At 40.3% G+C, this 18375-nt stretch overlaps 1 protein-coding gene across 2 annotated transcripts in view; it reads right to left on the reverse strand.

Moving 5' to 3' along the window:
- The window catches only part of LOC139454195 (E3 ubiquitin-protein ligase RNF31-like), a 247916-nt gene that overhangs the window by 61147 nt on the left and 168394 nt on the right, over positions 1 to 18375 (reverse strand). Inside the window, exons 15-18 of one of the 2 annotated variants that reach the window (XM_071235762.1) lie at positions 17057 to 17227; positions 13416 to 13514; positions 6972 to 7076; positions 921 to 1035 (exon numbers count right to left, since the gene is read on the reverse strand). In XM_071235762.1, the coding sequence (XP_071091863.1) occupies positions 921 to 1035; positions 6972 to 7076; positions 13416 to 13514; positions 17057 to 17227 (490 nt within the window). The remainder of the gene's footprint in view (positions 1 to 920; positions 1036 to 6971; positions 7077 to 13415; positions 13515 to 17056; positions 17228 to 18375) is intronic. The other variant, XM_071235763.1, reaches the window with a different exon arrangement.

Below are 18375 nucleotides of genomic sequence, written 5' to 3' on the forward strand. Positions count from 1 at the left end.
TGTTGTCAGCATGATGCTAAACAATGCATATGGAATCCTGTTAATGCACGTTTTTATACCCATTCTTGGGTAGTGAAATGCATGGGGCTAGCATAAAAGTTAACTTTTGCATGGAATGCATGCTTTTCTGTAGTAGTTGACTTGATTCCATACATGTACAGTCGTGCCCCGTTTATACGGACTTCAGATATCCGGAAACCTCAGTTCCCGGACGATTTTCATTCAAAACGAAATAATGACTATATAAATTTACCCGTATATACGGAAATTCAGTTTCCGGAACCGGACTGTCATTTTCATACGCAAAACATTGAAATGCACACAAAATTGTCTCACTTATCCGGACAATACACTTCCGCTGGTGGTAATCCTTCCGCTGGTGGTAATCCTTTGACTCGTGAGAAGTCAATTAACCAAGTGACACTGAGTTACGTTTGAGACGAGCTTGTTTATTGTACATGTAATCCCCAAGCACAAGTTCGTGGCTTGTATAGAGACCTTGATTACCTATTACGAGAACACAGGCGATCTGGACAATTTGGATTTATTGTTTAAAATTCAAACCTCAAAATGTGGTAAAGTTCAAACCTCCATGACACACTTCCAGTAAGAAGCTGGTTTCAGTTATACGGAAATTCGTTTATACGGACGAATTGTGAAGTGACGCAAGTGTCCGTATAAACGAGGCACGACTGTACTACATTATTGAAAACCAAACTTTACTTGTTTGAAAAATACACTAACATATTGGTGTCACAGGAGCTATTGTTGTTGAGTATACTTAGCATTCCCATTTGGTAATTAACATGAAAAGGCTCTTGCTCAGTCAGATTATGCTTGACATGCATCCTCTATATCGTGGCCATTCTTAAGTCAGACTTGTATTTCAACCCATATAAACAATGTATGGTGATACTCACCTATCCCACTCTCTTCCAATACCTTGGCTAGTCCAACGGCTTGGTTTTCTGGATCATTGTCAAACTTCCACTGTGTGAACTCTTCACAGGTTAGACCTTCATGCTGATCTTCCCACTGGTAAACACAGAGAAGAGTATATTCCATAATTCCCCAAACCTCCAACAGTTAAGGAGCATTTCTGATATGAGGGGAGGCTAAAATTTGCTGGGTCTAACTACAAAGGATGTATAGTACAACTTCATCAGTTTGCATGTATGAAGTACTTTCCATGCTTACAAGCTGCATTTGAACCAAATACACAGCAGCATATATGCCCTGTTTTCAAACAACACCTGTTTTCAAACAGCCATATTGATTGTGATTCTCTTGTAATAAAGAGAAGTGTGAAGTCATCAAAGCTGCTGACTTGATAGGTAACATCTCTGCAATCATTGATGACAAAAATGCTCCATGTCAGACTCCAGGGGTAAGTCTACCATATAAATTTCTCTAACACCTTCTGCAACTGCATCTAAAAACAACAACATGTGTAACATAGTAAATTCAAGATTCTACCATGAATTTGGAAAATACTTGATTTTGATTGGTCATTCAGAGGTATCAAATCACAATAAACCACTCTGATTGAATTTGATTGATGCATCACTGCGAAAGCTAATATTTTAAAAATAGTACTGCTTTTACAATCACTGTCGGTAGGCGTATCTAAATAATTATTGGCTACACGTTCGGTTCCAAATTTAATTTAGCATGGTTATATATCAATCTACAGGTAACCTAGCTCTACATTGAAAACACAGTATGTTTATCTTCTAATTATTTGCTGGAAATATCGTCTGCTTATTGAACATGTGACCTAAATTAGAAGCAAATTACATCATTTTTTCAAAAGTATGCAAACCTATTCGGGTAATTACTTATTAGATTTTGATGTTTTAATTTATTAATTTTCGGAGTGCATGTTTACCTTGCTCTTTCAGACTATCTTTCAGCCTGGTAAAGGTTCCCTATTGGATGCATTCTGATGAGGCCTTGTCAAGAAGCTCACTCCACTGTGGTAAAGGATGGGATTAGCATTTGAAAAGTTGCCAGAATCTTGTCTGTGCTAGTCACAAGTCTTCATTACAGTTGAAGTGGTATGATTGAGAGTTCATGTACTAAATATGGACCAGAACCTCAACTTGCCAAGTTCGCTATTGCCATCATCTTAAGGTGGAAATCAAAAGATGACAACTCACTTTCCTTGAACTGGTTCAATGGTTTCACGAAAAGAGATGGCCGGACCTTAAAGTGCAGAAGCCAAGGGCCTTTGAATGTCAGAGAGCTAACGCTACATCAGAGGAGACTGCAGCAAACTTATACTTTAAAAAGCATGACCTCAAAACAATCCAAAACATGCACAATTTGGATGAAAAAGGTCTCATGGGAAACCACAAGCCCCCTTGTGTCATTGGATCTTTTGGAGATATTCCAATTGCTGTTACATTGCTTAGATCAAGCACCACTATGATCACTGAATGTGGAAACGCCATCTGAAACAGCATCCCACCTTACTTCCAATTAAAAGGTCATAGTATGCGAGATGATTTAGCAGACGGTTGTTAACCTGATACTGCAGGAAATGAGCAATTCCGGATAGTCCAACAAGAAGATTTTGAAGACCTTTCAATCTGAATGAATCTTAGTTTACAGAGAATGGATACATTTATCATAAATGACAAATAGTGACTCATTGAAAGTCATATTTGTTGTAGTTTGACCATTATAAGTCAACATGACACTTTCGATTTAGGTAACAAGACTGCAGGAAGCCTCAACGGTGATTGGTAAAACTATTCCTAGGATACAAAATATCCGAGAATCAGCAGAACCAAAGTATTACCTTATGGTTATTATTATTACAAATTAAAATCTCGAGATATTGGAATATATCATCCCTGGTAAAATAATAGTTTCTTCTTATCTTTGTCATTGGGTTTTCCGAATTCCAACTTTACTGGGCGCAACTTCTATTTCAAGAGAATGAAGTCGCCATTTTGTGACTTTTGTCAGATGTACAGGGTTCACTCAAGGGATGTACAGGGTTCACTCAAGGGATGTACAGGGTTCACTCAAGGGATGTACAGGGTTCACTCAAGGGATGTACAGGGTTCACTCAAGGGATGTACAGGGTTCACTCAAGGGATGTACAGGGTTCACTCTTGGAATTTTCTGACATGGGCCCTTTATGTAAAAATTTCAAATATTCCAGAGGTACACCCATACAGCACAATGTTAAAATGCCTTATTGTATTTGCAAATGTGGGCCTTTTTTCAAATTTAGGGGCTAAAAGCACAAGGCCCCACCCTGGAATTATCCCTGGATGTAACTCCCAACTAATGGATGGATGATGTCGCGACAAAAGCAAAACCCCACATTGATATATTTTGCTTTAAATAATTATGTTTGGTGTACAAATGGATTGTTTGTTGTGACTCCTGTATCTTGACTATGTATCTAATCATGTACATCACGTGACAAATATTAATATCCAATCTGCATTGTACTTTGGGCCTTGATGCCTAAATTACCGAATACTGTAAAACAGGAATTTAATGCGACATGAAAATAATGCGAGCTCTTGATTTTCAGACATAAATGCGCATTTTAAAAATGCGAGTGCCCATACCCTTTCCTAAAAATTTATGCGCTGGATTTATGTTCTGTGTTATTTTAATTAATGTAACCTACGTAAATAAAAGCCTTAGCTGAAAACACTTTGTTTGTTTCAAATGACGTTTAGAGCAGGAACTGTGAGTAGACAGAGATAAATAAAATAACTGTGCACATTTAATCCCCTGTCCATGTGTTTTCAGTTTGAGATTCCTTCCTTATTTTAATATTATTTAAGCTAATTGCCCGTATGTTTGATGGCCAAGCGTGAGAATGGTTTCCTTGCAGCTATCATTGTGTTAGTGTTGTTTTAGTTGACAGTCTATTCGTACTAGTATATACGTTTGGCCCTTTGATGAAAAGAAAGTAGAACAGATCAGTGTATCATATACGGGGATTATACTGGATTAAGGGGATTATTATTATGGAAAAATTCACTGAGTGGTATGCCAACAACATTACATCTAATCTTCGATCAGGTGACAATCCTCACACTCCTGTTGACCTGCGGATTAGTGTCATGAAACCCATTCATGCACGTTGGTTCGTGTCTGCTCTTGACAAGCTTGTAAAGGACACTGATGGGATAATTTGTGGCTGGCGCCAATCTGGGCTGCTTGACAGGATGCGAATTGACCACTACTCAACTTCACTTTGTGTAGGTGACTTTGTTATTTTGTCTAGTGGGTGCTATCAACTTGTAATGATCTGATATCATTGTTTTTGATATAATACTAGTAAATAGTACTGAAGTGATTTATATCGTTTGTTGATTGTTTCCTTATTTTGATGGTACAAAATTAATGCGCATAGAATTAATACGACCTTCCGTCACTCTCATTTTTCGCATAAATATTCTGCTCGCATTAATTCCTGTTAACTGTCTGTCTTCACTACCATTATATAGCTGATATTCTTGTTAATGATTGTCTCTAGAATCTTCTAAGACATCATTATCTTGTTAATTTAGATTCTCATGTCACTTCCAGTTCCATTCTTACCAGGTGTGATTTCACTTCTTGTCAGAATGACTTCATTTCCTTTCTAGGTGTCATTTCCAGTCGCTTAAAAGTGATAATGAGGTCATCTATGACCTCACTCTGGTATTATTTATGCCAATTATGATCTCACATCCAGTCGTGATGACACTTCTGGTCTCAATTCTTCCACTTATGACATCACTTCCTGTTATTCTTACCAACTGTAACCTGCACCTGTAAGTCATATCCTGTGACTGGTAGTTGGTTGTATAAGGAAAGGCGGAAGTCGCAGGTCTGTGGACATACTAAGTCGAAAGGGCCCTAGGACTGAAGTGAGCAGGGGGAGAAGTCATTTACGATGACCGTGATGAGCTATGGGCCTTTACTGCTAAGTTGATAGAAGAGACCTGAAAACACTTGGTTGTATCTTGTCTGACTTTGGCTATGATCGTCCCAATTTGGTTGTTTATAAGTTTGTGGGCCTTTATAGGTTGCGTCATCAACATCTTGGCTTGAGAAGAAACAGACTTGTGATAGTAGCTGTTGCCATTGCATCCACAGAAGTTGGGAGGTCTAAACTTACATAGAGAGAAGCTCCTCTTGCATATGCACTATAGCGTTGAGCAGGCTGTGGGTGATCAAAACGCATCTCCAAATGAATGTAAGAGGGTGCGTGAAGCTTGCAATGGTGGAATAGTGTGAACAAATGCTGGCCACAAATCAATTGATGTAGGCGCTGATATCCATTCAATGAGTATTTGTTTATTGTGGAAACATCCTTAACTCAGCTGGCTGGTAGAGAGAGCTTCATGTTTGGACCCTTAACCAGTTTCAGAAAGTCTTCATCTAAAAGAGTGGAATCTGGAAACGGTAAATCATGAGTATGATATGCTTTCCTCTTTATTTTAGGTGGATGAAGTCTGTCATCATGCTCGAGTTACATAACTAGTCTGTTGTCTGATCGATAATCTTTTGTGTATAACTAGGCCACGGAGGATGAACGTTGGATGACGTAATAGGGTCTCACAGCCCATGCGGTCCAAGCAGGACCCAGGTAGAGGCATATAGGAACCCTTGTGGGAATCCAAACTATGAACATCTTGCTGAAGTTGCATTAGGTGTTGAAGCCCAAGGGGGTAAACCTTTAGCGTAAGCCTAGAGCCTGGCTGGCTGACAGATTCATCTCCTGATGTGGAAAAGGAGATATTTTCACTCATGGCCAGGCCACTTATGTAAATATCTCCTATTCCCCCGTCACGAGATAAGAGAAACATGATATTTCACTCGACACATGAAATATCCTTTATGTTCTACACTGATATGATGTTTCCCTCAAAACCCCCAATCTAAAAAAAACATGATCAGCTGATCATAGCGAGCTTATAACACGGGAAATACCAGTCAACAAATCAGAACTGAAGTACGCAATTAAATCCCTTTATTATACTATCTGGTTATAAAAGTGTTCACTGTATATCTGGATTTATGTTTGTCACATATTTTATCAATCTTATTCAAACTTTCATGTTTACATTAATTTAGGCAAAATGTGAAGTGATTTGTAGATCGCACAACTCACCGTTATTTACAGCAACCGCGGACAGATTACCGCTATTGATGCCTTGAAACAAACTTAAGTTGCCAGAGAATTGATACAAATATCGTCAATGTCATACTTCGACTCGTCAAACGTCATATTTGTGGCAATTTCACTATTATAAGTCAAAATACCTTTTCGCAATTGAAAAACACGTAGTGCGGGAAGTCCCTACGATGACTGGTCAAATTGTTCCACACGTATAATATCTTGCAATAGCATCACCTGTCCCAAAGTGACTTCTTATGGCCGGACCATATAGTGTATTCCGAAAAGGGTGAAAGTGGTGTCTGCAACTCAAGAGGGGACTTTTAGGGGTTACTTATATTGAATTTTTGGAATTTTTATATACAGAGTGTGGTTGGCAAGTATATATACAGGTAGGACAGCCAACCAGAAGGCTTTAAAGCGTGTCACGATGACCGGCTTGTGCTTCAAGCGACTTTGAAACACAGCAGCAGCCAAATGTTTTTAAGTCAGCTGTGTGGAACCATTTGGGATTCCCTGTATTATTTTGGGATGGAGTTTGAACTGTCAATAATTAAGGAAGAAACAGCCTGTCAATATTGTTTCACTTGAGTAGTATGACAAAGATGTCCACTGATCTTCATTTCCATCACTTGGACATAGATATACTTTTGGGACTACTTTTGGAAACTGTCATGAATGTCCTGCACTCCTAGTAAACATTTATTTCATATGAAAACAAAGATTACACATACAAAGTAAGGATTTCTATTGTATATGCTCTACCACCAGTTGATCTAATCATGTATGTCATCATACACCACAGATCATAAAAGTCGAATAAATGAAATACCTGTTTTTTACAAAGGAAACAAGTCTTCTTGAAGCACTGCTGACATGTCATAGAAAGCTGACCTCGTCCATTCTGCCAACCTTGATATAGAAAGCCATTGCCACACTGAAAAGAAATCCCCCAAAGCATGATACTAGTAAAATCCTTGATATTTTTTATATTTGTATACTTATCCTGCATTTCTCCTTTATGCTTGTTCTTGACAGAGAAAAGAGTTGTGTGAAGGCCTTTTCTTGAAGAAGTTGTTCCAACTAGCTGATGGCACGTAGAGAATACAGAACTTAACCCAGTTCAAAACTCGTGGCACCTTAAATATTCAAGATGGCTTCTTGAAACCATAAGACACCTGGGTTTACCATCGTTTTCTTTTTGAAGGAAACGCCAGCAGGTGTAAAAGAGTTGTGCATATGTTAAAACATACAATGTTTTACAAGATACAAACCGTATGCACAACACAAGCACAATGAACATTAACGCAAGAAGCAAAACATGTGAGGGTTAGAACAAGTTTTATGCTACAGATCAAAAACAGGTCTTCACTCATCAAGTGACAAGAGTAATGTGAGGATCCGTAACGTCACTTCCTTTGGTTGCGTCGGAGCTGCGTGACAGGGTTGGCCTCTCAGCTAGTTGGAACAACTTTTTCAAGCAAAGACCTTCACACAGCTCTTTTCTCTGTCAAAGAACATGAAGTAATATGCATTAAGGACAAATGCAGGATAAGTTAAAAATCTGAATTTTATGGGAGTTTTGGTTTGTTATAATTAATTAATTGTTACATTTTCATTCCCACCCATCTCACATTTTATTGTTCCCAAATACCTCTAGACAATAATAGACAATTGCTTTGTAACATGTGATGCGTTGTTTCTTTACATCATAAAATTATTGAAATATAGTCAGGCATGGCAACAATCCACATTCAGCATGTGGCTATAACACAGTCACAACTGTTGAAATTCTAGGGAAAAGACTTGTCAAGATGTGAGTCACAAAAGTCAACAGCACCCAACATTAGGTGTGTAAAGTTTTATCATTTTCCAATGATACACTTTCAAGTTTTCACAAAATGCTTTGATATATATTTTATGAATTAACCTGAAATTTGAGCCATTTTATATGTGACCCCTTATGACCTTGACCCTATATGACACACTTGTATGTCATCAAAAGCACTAAATAAAGTTGACAGAGTGTTCCTGGAAAGAAATGAACAAATGCCAAGAGGTTTCTTCTAGCTAAGATGTGGTAGTGCTGCTCAGGCAATCCTGACCTTGAGCTATGACCAGTGGCCTTAAACTAGAATATGTGATTATCTAATAATCAAATAAACAAATAAGTACATTTATATAATTATCCTGCATTACTCCTTTATGCATTTACTGCTGTTTTCTGACAGAGAGACAAACTGTGTGAGATCCAGCTGCTGAAGAAAAGTTCCAACCAGTAGAGGCAGCACCCTCGCACAATCAGCATGTGACCCAGAAGTCATGACGTCACATCAAAACACATATCTGCTTCGTCACCTCCATGCACGGATACTTTGTATCCCTTGTGGAAATTAAATTTGATTGTTTCTATACTTTCAGTATTTCTGCATTCATTGTATGCTGCTATATTGTTGCCTGTGTATGGTCTGTTACCTTTGGGGTCTACCCATTCGTAATTTGTAATGTTTATCGCTTGTTTTGTAGTCATAGTAATTTACGGGCGTAGTGTTGTTCCCGAAATTTTTTCCCTGCCAATATTTAGATTTTACGATTTTTTTTAACTTATCCTGCATTACTCCTGAATGCATCTTTATCAGACGCCACTAACGGTGGACATACCTTCAGATGTGTTCCATAATAAAGCCTCGTCAAGGTCCAATGAACCCGCTCCTCATACAAGTGATGACTGGAACATCTACAACCATTCCTGTCCTCAGGAAACGAGAGTCAATGCAAAAAAGAAAAACCCGAATAGGTGACAGAAATAGAATAGGGTAGCCAAAAACTAGAACTGCCTTAAGAGCGAATGCTGAAGCAGTAGAGGCCTCTAGTCTGGGGTGGTAAACATCAGAGAGGACAACGGGCCCTGCTCATGTTATCGAAGAATCAGCGGTGTCGGCGTCAACATCTACGACCATTCCTGTCTTCAGGAAACGAGAGTCACTGCAAAAAGGAAAAACCTGAATAGGTGACAGAAATAGAATGAGGCAGGTAGCCCAAAACTAGAACTGACCTAAGAGGGATTGCGAAACGCAGTAGAGCCCTCTAGTCTGGGGTGGTAAACATCAGAGAGGATGACGGGCCCTGCTCGTGTTATCGAAGAGACGGCGGTGTCGACATCAACATCTATGACCATTCCTGTCATCAGAAAACGAGTGTCTATGCAAAAAGGAAAACCCTAATAGGTGACAGAAATAGAATGAGGTAGGTAGCCCAAAACTAGAGCTGACCTAAGAGCGAATGCGAAAGCAGTAGAGCCCTCTAGTTTGGGGTGATAAACACCCGAGAGGACGACAGGCCCCGCTCAGGGTATCAGAGAATCGGTATCGGCGACATCTTCGACTTGATGGAGCAGTTACTGTGAAGAGCCATGGTAGATGCGACTTCATGCGATTTCATGTGGATTGTTAGCCTTGAGGGGTCCAATCCAGCTGCTTTATAAGCTTGTAAGATGACTGCCTGGGGCCACAAGGAAATAGTATTCTGACTGACTTCTGACTGTGACAAGCGGAGACCGACAGGAAAAAGCGTTTCCTAGACTTGCGGCAAACTTAAGACCGTCGTAGGAAAACCCTCATAAACCATAATAAAACTCCTGCCTCTTCGTCGGCACCCACAATGGATGAGAGAGGGGATGGTGAATGATCTGACAGGCAGTCCTGGGATATTAGATTCTTGGCAATGAAGTCCCAACACAGCCCAAGACACACAAAGCCATGAGTACTGCGTTGTATCGGACACCTTAGTAGCGTGAAGCTCACTGTGCAGCGGTTTGTCAGAGCCAGTGGAAAAACGGTCATCTTTGTAAGGTCATAGAAGGAAGATGAGTGGTTCGAAGAGCCAGTAAAACCATGTACAGATCCCACACAGGCGGTCTGAACTTGGCTTACTGATCTTCAAAACTGTTTCGGAGATTTCTCCAGTCGACCAAGAAGGCAAGCACAGTTAATGGCGACCAGGTAACTAGAGATGGTAGAGCCTTTCAACCGACATGTGCTGCACAAAAAAAGGAGAAACTCAGTCAGAAATGGAGGTGGCGCTGTCAAAGGATCCTGGCGTTCGTTTGAGCAGTGGGCCTGGAAGGAGCACCCTTTGTTGACATACAGTCCCCGTGTAGACGGACGATGGGCTAAAGCAATAGCCTTGGCCATTCAAACTGAGGCTCCTAGGGCACTCAGCAGAAGGTCCAGGGGGTTGCCTCTAATAAGGGCTCGGAGGACAACAAACCAGTACGTCTTTGGCTACCAGGGCGCATCCAAAATCAGTGGTCGAGGGGCCTGGAATATTTGAAGAACCCTGGGAAGGAGAGCCGAAGGCATAAAAGCGTAAGGGGATAAACCTCCCCTGGGAACGCTGAGGGCATTGACTGCAATAGCTGACAGATTCTGACCAGTGAGATGTAGGATGTCTGCTGGCAGTTCTGGGATGTGGAAAACTGATCGATGTTGGGGGAGATCAACTTTCGGCAAATCAAGGTGAACACGTCTGAGTGGAGCTACCACCCGAGGGACCCAACATGTCTGGCCTGGACAGTGTGTGTGACAGAACATGCTCTCAACCTGGTAAGTGCTGAACGAGAAATTACAGATCCAGGCTGACCACAAAGTCAGGAGAAGCAGGAGGTCTGGTTTAGCAGGGATAGGAGTACCCTGGTTTCAAACCATGGTGATGTTGTCCATGGATATGATCAACAGGGCGTGACCTAGAATGCCGTGCCAGCAAGTGACGGCCAGGATAAGAGCTCTTAGCTTGAGGCTGTTGCTGTGCCAATGGAGTTGATCTCCGGACCACAGCCAGTCACAAAGAGGCATCCCAGAAGCACTAGCCACTGTCAAAGTGGAAGCGGCAGTGGTAGAGCAGGAAGCCATGGTTGATGAGGTCGACTACAAGACTGCAAAGTTGAAAAGTCAACAACAGTGTTCAAATCCGCTCCAAAACTGATCGCTGAGGCATTGACTAAACCGGTTAGTCGGAAGTCGAAGCAATGTCCATAAATAAGGAGATATTTTCCATCCCTTAAATGCAGTATAAGCGCTCCTGTTCTTATAGCGAGGGGGCTACCATGTTGGTAGTGGAGGTCTAAAGTTTCCATCCTCTGCACATGGATGAACAACGACAGGTGTCTGGTTGAATGGTAGCACCATGTGTAAGCATGCAAACCAGTCTGTAGAAATATATCGCACTGCTCCAAATAGGTCCCCAAGGAACTGTGTGGTAGACAAACAAGTGCTGTGCCCGAGTTCTGCGAAAAAAATGCGGGAGCACCGTGAACACCGTGGAAAAACCGGGAGCGAGGTGGAAGAGCCTCTTTGAGGAACGCTGGCGCTAAGGCAGAGTAGAGGAGAGTTGGTGCCGGCAATGTTGATGAAGAAGACCACCGCGATATGAGAGACCCCTTGTGGGTACCCGTTAGCCTATGACAAAGAGGTCAAACAAAATGAGCATGAACAGTGAAGATCTGCAAGTTCTGATACAGACCCTGCCCTCCAGAAGCCATGTTTTGATGGAAACCTAGCACGTATTGGCCAATCCGATCATAGGAGGCTTTGAAGAAACGGCTTCATTGAACATGGGAGCTCCTTCAGCTTTATCCAAGGAGTGAACCTGCAGGTCATCTCTCCTAGCACATGGTGCTTTAAACGACAGGGGTTATAAGGAGAATGTCGCAAAACCAAACCTCATCCAGACAACCAGTCGGCAAGTTGAATCAGACCAAATGTCTACTGGTTTGAAAAGATTCCTCCCAGGAATCTGAACGATATTCACGATTCCAGGTGATGTACAGGAGAGCAGCTACATGAGCGGCAAAGATGGAAAAGACATGGCTTCACCTTGCCGCTCCGTGATGATCTAGACCGACGAGAGAAATAGAAGGCGGTACCATTGAAGCAATTGCCAATTGATGCCAATTGACGGCACCGTTGGAAGACAAGGGCGCCAAAGGCGCCGCTAATGCCGAAGTAGAGCCGAGGATAGCAGGTGCCGGAGGGCCCGGGAGCGCCTTTGGCGTCGCTTCTTTGAATCACCGGCCGCACCTCTGCTGTCGACATTGATGGCAGAGGAGACAGAAAGCCAGTCACATAACGGGCATCACCGGGGGAGGGAACGATAAAGGTGATGGCAAGGTAGGGGTAGAAGACAAGAAAGAGACGTCGGTCGAGATGAGGGAGGGAGTCTCTGAGTTGTAAGCCATATCAGGGTGTTGACGCCCATGTTGAGTGAGGCGTGTCCTGGATACTCATAAGAGTTGAAGTAGCACAGTGACGAAGGACTGCAATATCGCCACTGCGCTGTGAAAGTACAGGGCCTCGTACAATCAAGGCAGAAGGGGCGGGCCCCGACCAGATTTGTTCCCGCGGCAGCAAGAGCGGCAAGGCATAAAGTCTGGAATATAAGCAAAAACATAACAATGTGGCAAACACACAATGGGAAGCATAATGTAACTCAAAAACTTTTTATTTCATTTTAGATTATGAGAGAAAACATTTACGTTAAAAGGTAGTGAAAAAGAAAAGCTTTAAACATGCAAACACCAAAAAAATATAAATTTAGTGTATTACCCAAGCCAAATAAAGAATTCTAAATGCGAAACACGGAAGTACGTGGCCACTTGGTGAATCGCAAAAATGTTGAGGAAAAAATGGCGGGAACAACAATACACCCGTAAATTACTGTGACTACAAAACGAGCGTTAACATTACAAATTACGGATGGGAAGACCCCAAAGGTAACAGACCATAAACATGTAACAATATACCAGCATACCATGAATGCAGAAACACGCAAAGTATAGAAGAAACAATAAGCTTTAATTTCCACAAGGGATACAAAGTATCCGTCCATGGAGGTGACAAAGCAGTTATGTGTTTTGATGTGACTGGAACTCACACAGTTTGTCTCTCTGTCAGAAAACAGCAGTAAACGCATTAAGGAGTAATGCAGGATAAGCTAAAAAATAACATTTTTTACGGGAATATGTTTTTCATGATGGATTGTTGTCAACTTTCTCCATTCCTAACAAAACAAACCATTCATTTATTATCAACTGATTCCTGTCCAGAATTCATGTTAAGAATCTTTTCTTGCATTAAGTCTAAACCTTAAATAATAGATGGCATACCAGTTCAACGAGGTTGAAAATTATGTTTTGACACATACATGAACAAAGAAATGTATGTAACATCTGCTACAAACCCACACAGTGCATGGAAGGTCAAGGTATTGCCAGACTTACATGAGCACACCATCTGAACTTGGGGTCGTTTTGGAGATGCCAATCTCGAACCTTGGTTTCAAATAAATCTTGAATGTCCTTTTCAACAAAGGTGTTCAACTGCAAATAAAATCAGAGAACCTATTAAGTGAACTTAATGCAAATCCATCAATATTCATTAGAAATTAATGGTGAAATTAGCATTACATTCAATTCTCTTCAATACAATGGTCAAAAGCATACATCTGCAGGATTCAGAAATAGGTAAGGTGAAATGGAATTTGAAAATGGGGTTTCAAAGTAAAGTCCTTGAAGTAGACTTTGATGTATGACACTGTGTCATCAGACAGTGAGTGCAGTTCCTGGAAGTCACTTTCCTTAGTCTTTAGCGATCAATTTGGCCAATGTTATTTCAGGCTGTTCACATCACAGTAGGTCTTTCAGTAGCCATGGGCAGTTCTATCATCATAAGATCAACCAACTAAATGCCCCAGACAGGCTTAATAAAATAGGCAGAAAGTCCATCCTGAAGTAGAGATACGTTTTACTTGAGATTCATATCAATTTGCATGATTTGCATCATCTGCTGTTGTCCCTGGTACAGTCATGTTGAAGGTGATTGTCCACAATTGGTAGAGTAGGAGGACAACCAACAAATCTGTTTCACTGATGAGAAGTGGGACAAGTCTTCTACTAAGATCAGAGCAATTTCTTGAAATTCTCTTCTTCTTTTGAGAGGGAAATTACAAAAACCATACACATGTTTCATTGTATCTTCAAACTGTAGTTTGAATTCTTAACCGAATCAAGCACTGCCAGTTCCAATTTATGTGCCACACTTGCAGCTCTGGGACAGAGTTCTGATGTTTTCTAACAACACTGTCTTTCCTTCTCCATCAAAGCTTGCACAGACCAATACTGGGCCTCATATAAGAGTGTAGTTTTAAGTCATGTTAGAAATGTACATAGTTTTCAGGCCAGAAAATATGTTCAGTTGTGTTCATTCCTGCATGTCTCAAGTGAACAAAGTGTAGCCGCTGACTTGTTTTTGTTTATGTTTTCATAGTTTCTTGTTCTGTCACTTCCATCAGCTAGGACACAGATGTGAGCACATGCCAAGACATCTCTTACAATTTCATGTTGCAATGTTTCTGCTATCTGTTTCATGAAAAGTATACAAACTTTTGCATTTATGTGCAGTTTTTCCAAGGTCAACCAGATTTATGTCCTGTACAGTACACAAAAGTTTGAAGTCTATAAACGACTTTCCACAGTTACCCACTGTTCAGGTGAAAGTTCCTGTTTTGTCTGACAATTGTTGCCAATATCTACACTAACTTCCTGTGGCACCCATCACAAACACATGCAAAGACAAATCAATTGTTCACCTGAAAAAAAACATAGGAACATACGGTACAAGTCAAAATAGGGAATTGCCAACATTATTTTTGTCACTGATGCATCAAATTTGGTAATGTTCTCCACATGTCTATTAAAAACTTTTTGAAAACATTACTGAGGCCTTGAATGTTGCAACTCTTCTGAACAAGAGCTGTAGGGCACTCTTTCAGATCTTGGTAGAAATAGTGGTGAAATGTAAACACAACAGGCTGAAGCTGCTGGATTATTGCTAGACACAAAGGGAAAGCTAAAGCCATCCCTCTTGTCATAGTCTTGTGAAGAGACTTGTGTTTTGTCTCACTGAATGTTTATGCTGAGATCTAAATATGAAACAGATGAGGTGGTCTTACTTGTCTCCTTTATTTCTGGTTCAGGTTGGTAAATGAGTGAAAGTGGAGGGACGACATTAATACACGTAAAGATCAGACAGGTCAACAATGACAAGAAGACACAATTTATTCATAAATCTTTATAAAATGACACAAGAACATGTAGTCAGACAATAAACAAGATCAAATCTGACAGAAACGCATTATTTTGTGAACATAATAACTGGCGATGATGTTGCGTTATGATAAGCAGACTTGATATTTATTTGGAAGTATTTAGTAACCAAACATGAGTTAAATTCTACAAAAATCTGTGTGATGATGAACCCATGCAGAACCCAAACAGAATTTGCTTCTTTTAGGAATTTGACTTTTGTACATATCGATTTTATCCGTGAAATGACATCAATAGTGAATCGATCGACTAACACATCTGTTCATATACCATTATTTTACTACATTTGGTCACATCGATTCTTAAATGTGTACATCAGCGGACTTTTTATGATTTTTTTCAGCCTACAAATTTAAAATGTCATGCGTTATTGATGTTGGACTTACATATATTTCAACCCCCGAAAACATTCTAAAACCTAAAAACATATCTGCTGAACAAGGCACATTAGAGAAAACATCAAACATACTTTGACGGTGCATGGAAGTCACGCAGAACCTTTTCTGGTTGTTCAATAGTGTCCAACAATACATGCTTCTTAAGTTATTGTAAAGGGACAGTATGTCAACTGTTCTGTGTCTTATCAAATCATGCATGAAATAATTTCCAAGTTTGACGTTGCATGCTTGATTCAATTCTCAAACCCCAACAATAGAGCTCTGCACAGCAAATCCGACAATGAATGAGCTGTGCAGAGTGAACTGGCTGCAGTCTTGTATTTTGATAGAGGCAAATTGAAGAGAAAGTGTGTGTTTTTTTCTTACGTCTGAGTTACAAAAATACTAATTGCCAGCTTGATTTGATTAGAGACTAGTGTGTATCAAGGTCTAGATTACAACATAAATATACCTCGGTCTACCACTCTACTACCAAGAGTTCCTTTGTGTAAAACCATATAGTCATGCAGCTCACTGTCACAGTTGTAGTAGTATATCTATATATACCAGCCACAAAAAGAAACAGTGCATTGTTAAAATTCTTTTGAAATATAAAAATATAACAAAGAAAAGTTTCCATGTAAACTTTAATAGATGGAATTTGAGATCATAAGATGGCAGAACACCACGAAACCACCCCCAAAGGGATTCATCTCCTTGACACAGGCCTCAGCATAACACTTCCGAAGACGTCTGTAGACATGTTGATGTCCATCACTATGGGAAATGTTAAATCTGGGCTCATCTGCAAAAACAACTGTCCTCCATCACAACCGAGGTTAAGGGACATGATTTCAGCACCACCTTTGACAGTTTGGTCGATGGCGTTGCGTCAAGATAGGTCTAATGCAAGACGACATGGTCATAAACCGTAATGATGCAAGTGGTTCCTGACTGTGGTGGAGTGAATATGCTGATTAAAATAAAAAATGCAGCAAAGAGGGTTTGATTGATCCTGGCACAGTCAGGCTGGTTAGGTTCATCATCAGCTCAGGGCCCTTGCCCCCTCTACACGCAGCCCAGACAGTGAATGGGACTTCTCCCAGGAATCGCTGCCTAGTCAAACCCACCCAGAACTTTTCGAAGAATGTGAAGACTCCCCAACACTGCAGCCTTCTTATTATTATTATTATTATTATTATTATTATTATTATTATTATCATCATCATTATTATAAAATGCAGCAAAGAGGGTGATCCTGGCACAGTCAGGCTGGATAGGCTTATTATTATTAGATAATATGTACAATTAGTATCCCAAACAAGATGATAACAAATGACTATTAGTAGTAAGAACAGCGGTAAGCTGATAAAGACATACCATGAGTCCAAGAAGATTGAGGTAGTCAGACACATTTTCATCATTGAAGTCAGGCAGACTGCATACTGGACAGGTCCAGTTACGAACATGCTTTTCCTTAATAGAGATCTCAAAGTGCCTACTGAGACATTCACGGCACATCTGACACTGACAGATGTTCAAGTTCATCATCTGCAACAGAACACAAGAGACATTCACCACACATCTGACAATGATAAATGTTCAAGTTCACCATCTGCAACAGAACACAAGAGACATTCACCACACATCTGACAATGGCAAATGTTCAAGTTCATCATCTGCAAAAGAACACAAAAGACATTCACCACACATCTGACAATGACAATTGTTCAAGTTCAACATCTGCAACAGAACACAAGAGACATTCACCACACATCTGACAATGACAAATGTTCAAGTTCATCATCTGCAAAAGAACACAAAAGACATTCACCACACATCTGACAATGACAAATGTTCAAGTTCACCATCTGCAACGGAACACAAGAGACATTCACTACATATCTGACACTGACAGATGTTCAAGTTCACCATCTGCAACAGAACACATGAGACATTCAACACACATCTGACAATGACAAATGTTCAAGTTCATCATCTGCAAAAGAAGACAAAAGACATTCACCACACATCTGACAATGACACATGTTCAAGTTCACCATCTGCAACAGGACACATGAGACATTCAACACACATCTGACAATGACAAGTGTCAAAAACAGAAGCAGACCTTTCTAGAGGGTTTTGTAAAATAAATGCCTCCTACAACCTCATTCCAGATTCAACTAGAAAAGTGTTTTCAAATAATGTAAAACACAGAAGCAGTGCCTTTAGTGCCATTTCTAGAAGTCCCCAGAAATAATGACATAACCAGTACAAGGTTCCACTGTCATACCATAACCATTGGTTTGGTGAAATACATGACTTCTTGAACTTCATCGCAAACTGCAAACACTAAAAAGGGAGACCAAAGCAATTTTCATCAGTTCAAGTGTAATGATGTCACTTCCAGTTTGGGAAACCTCATGAAGTACCTGCCCTACTGATGGTACCCATCACAAACACCTGCAAAAGCTACCATGGAACATTTTGAAAACTTTTTTGTTGTAACATTGTTGAACTTTTGAACAAGAGTCATATGATGCTCTTTGAAATCTTTGTAGAAAGACATGCACGATCATACCTCAAAGTTGTGAAATGTAGACACCAAAAACTGGAGCTGCTGCAATATTGCTCAACATTAAGGGAAACTGGAGCATTGGAATGTTGACGCCATCTCAATTTCAAACAGTCTTGTT

This window comes from Haliotis cracherodii, unplaced genomic scaffold (genome assembly GCF_022045235.1).
Source record: "Haliotis cracherodii isolate W230 unplaced genomic scaffold, xgHalCrac1.p SCAF_10, whole genome shotgun sequence".
Taxonomy (NCBI): Eukaryota; Metazoa; Mollusca; class Gastropoda; order Lepetellida; family Haliotidae; genus Haliotis; species Haliotis cracherodii.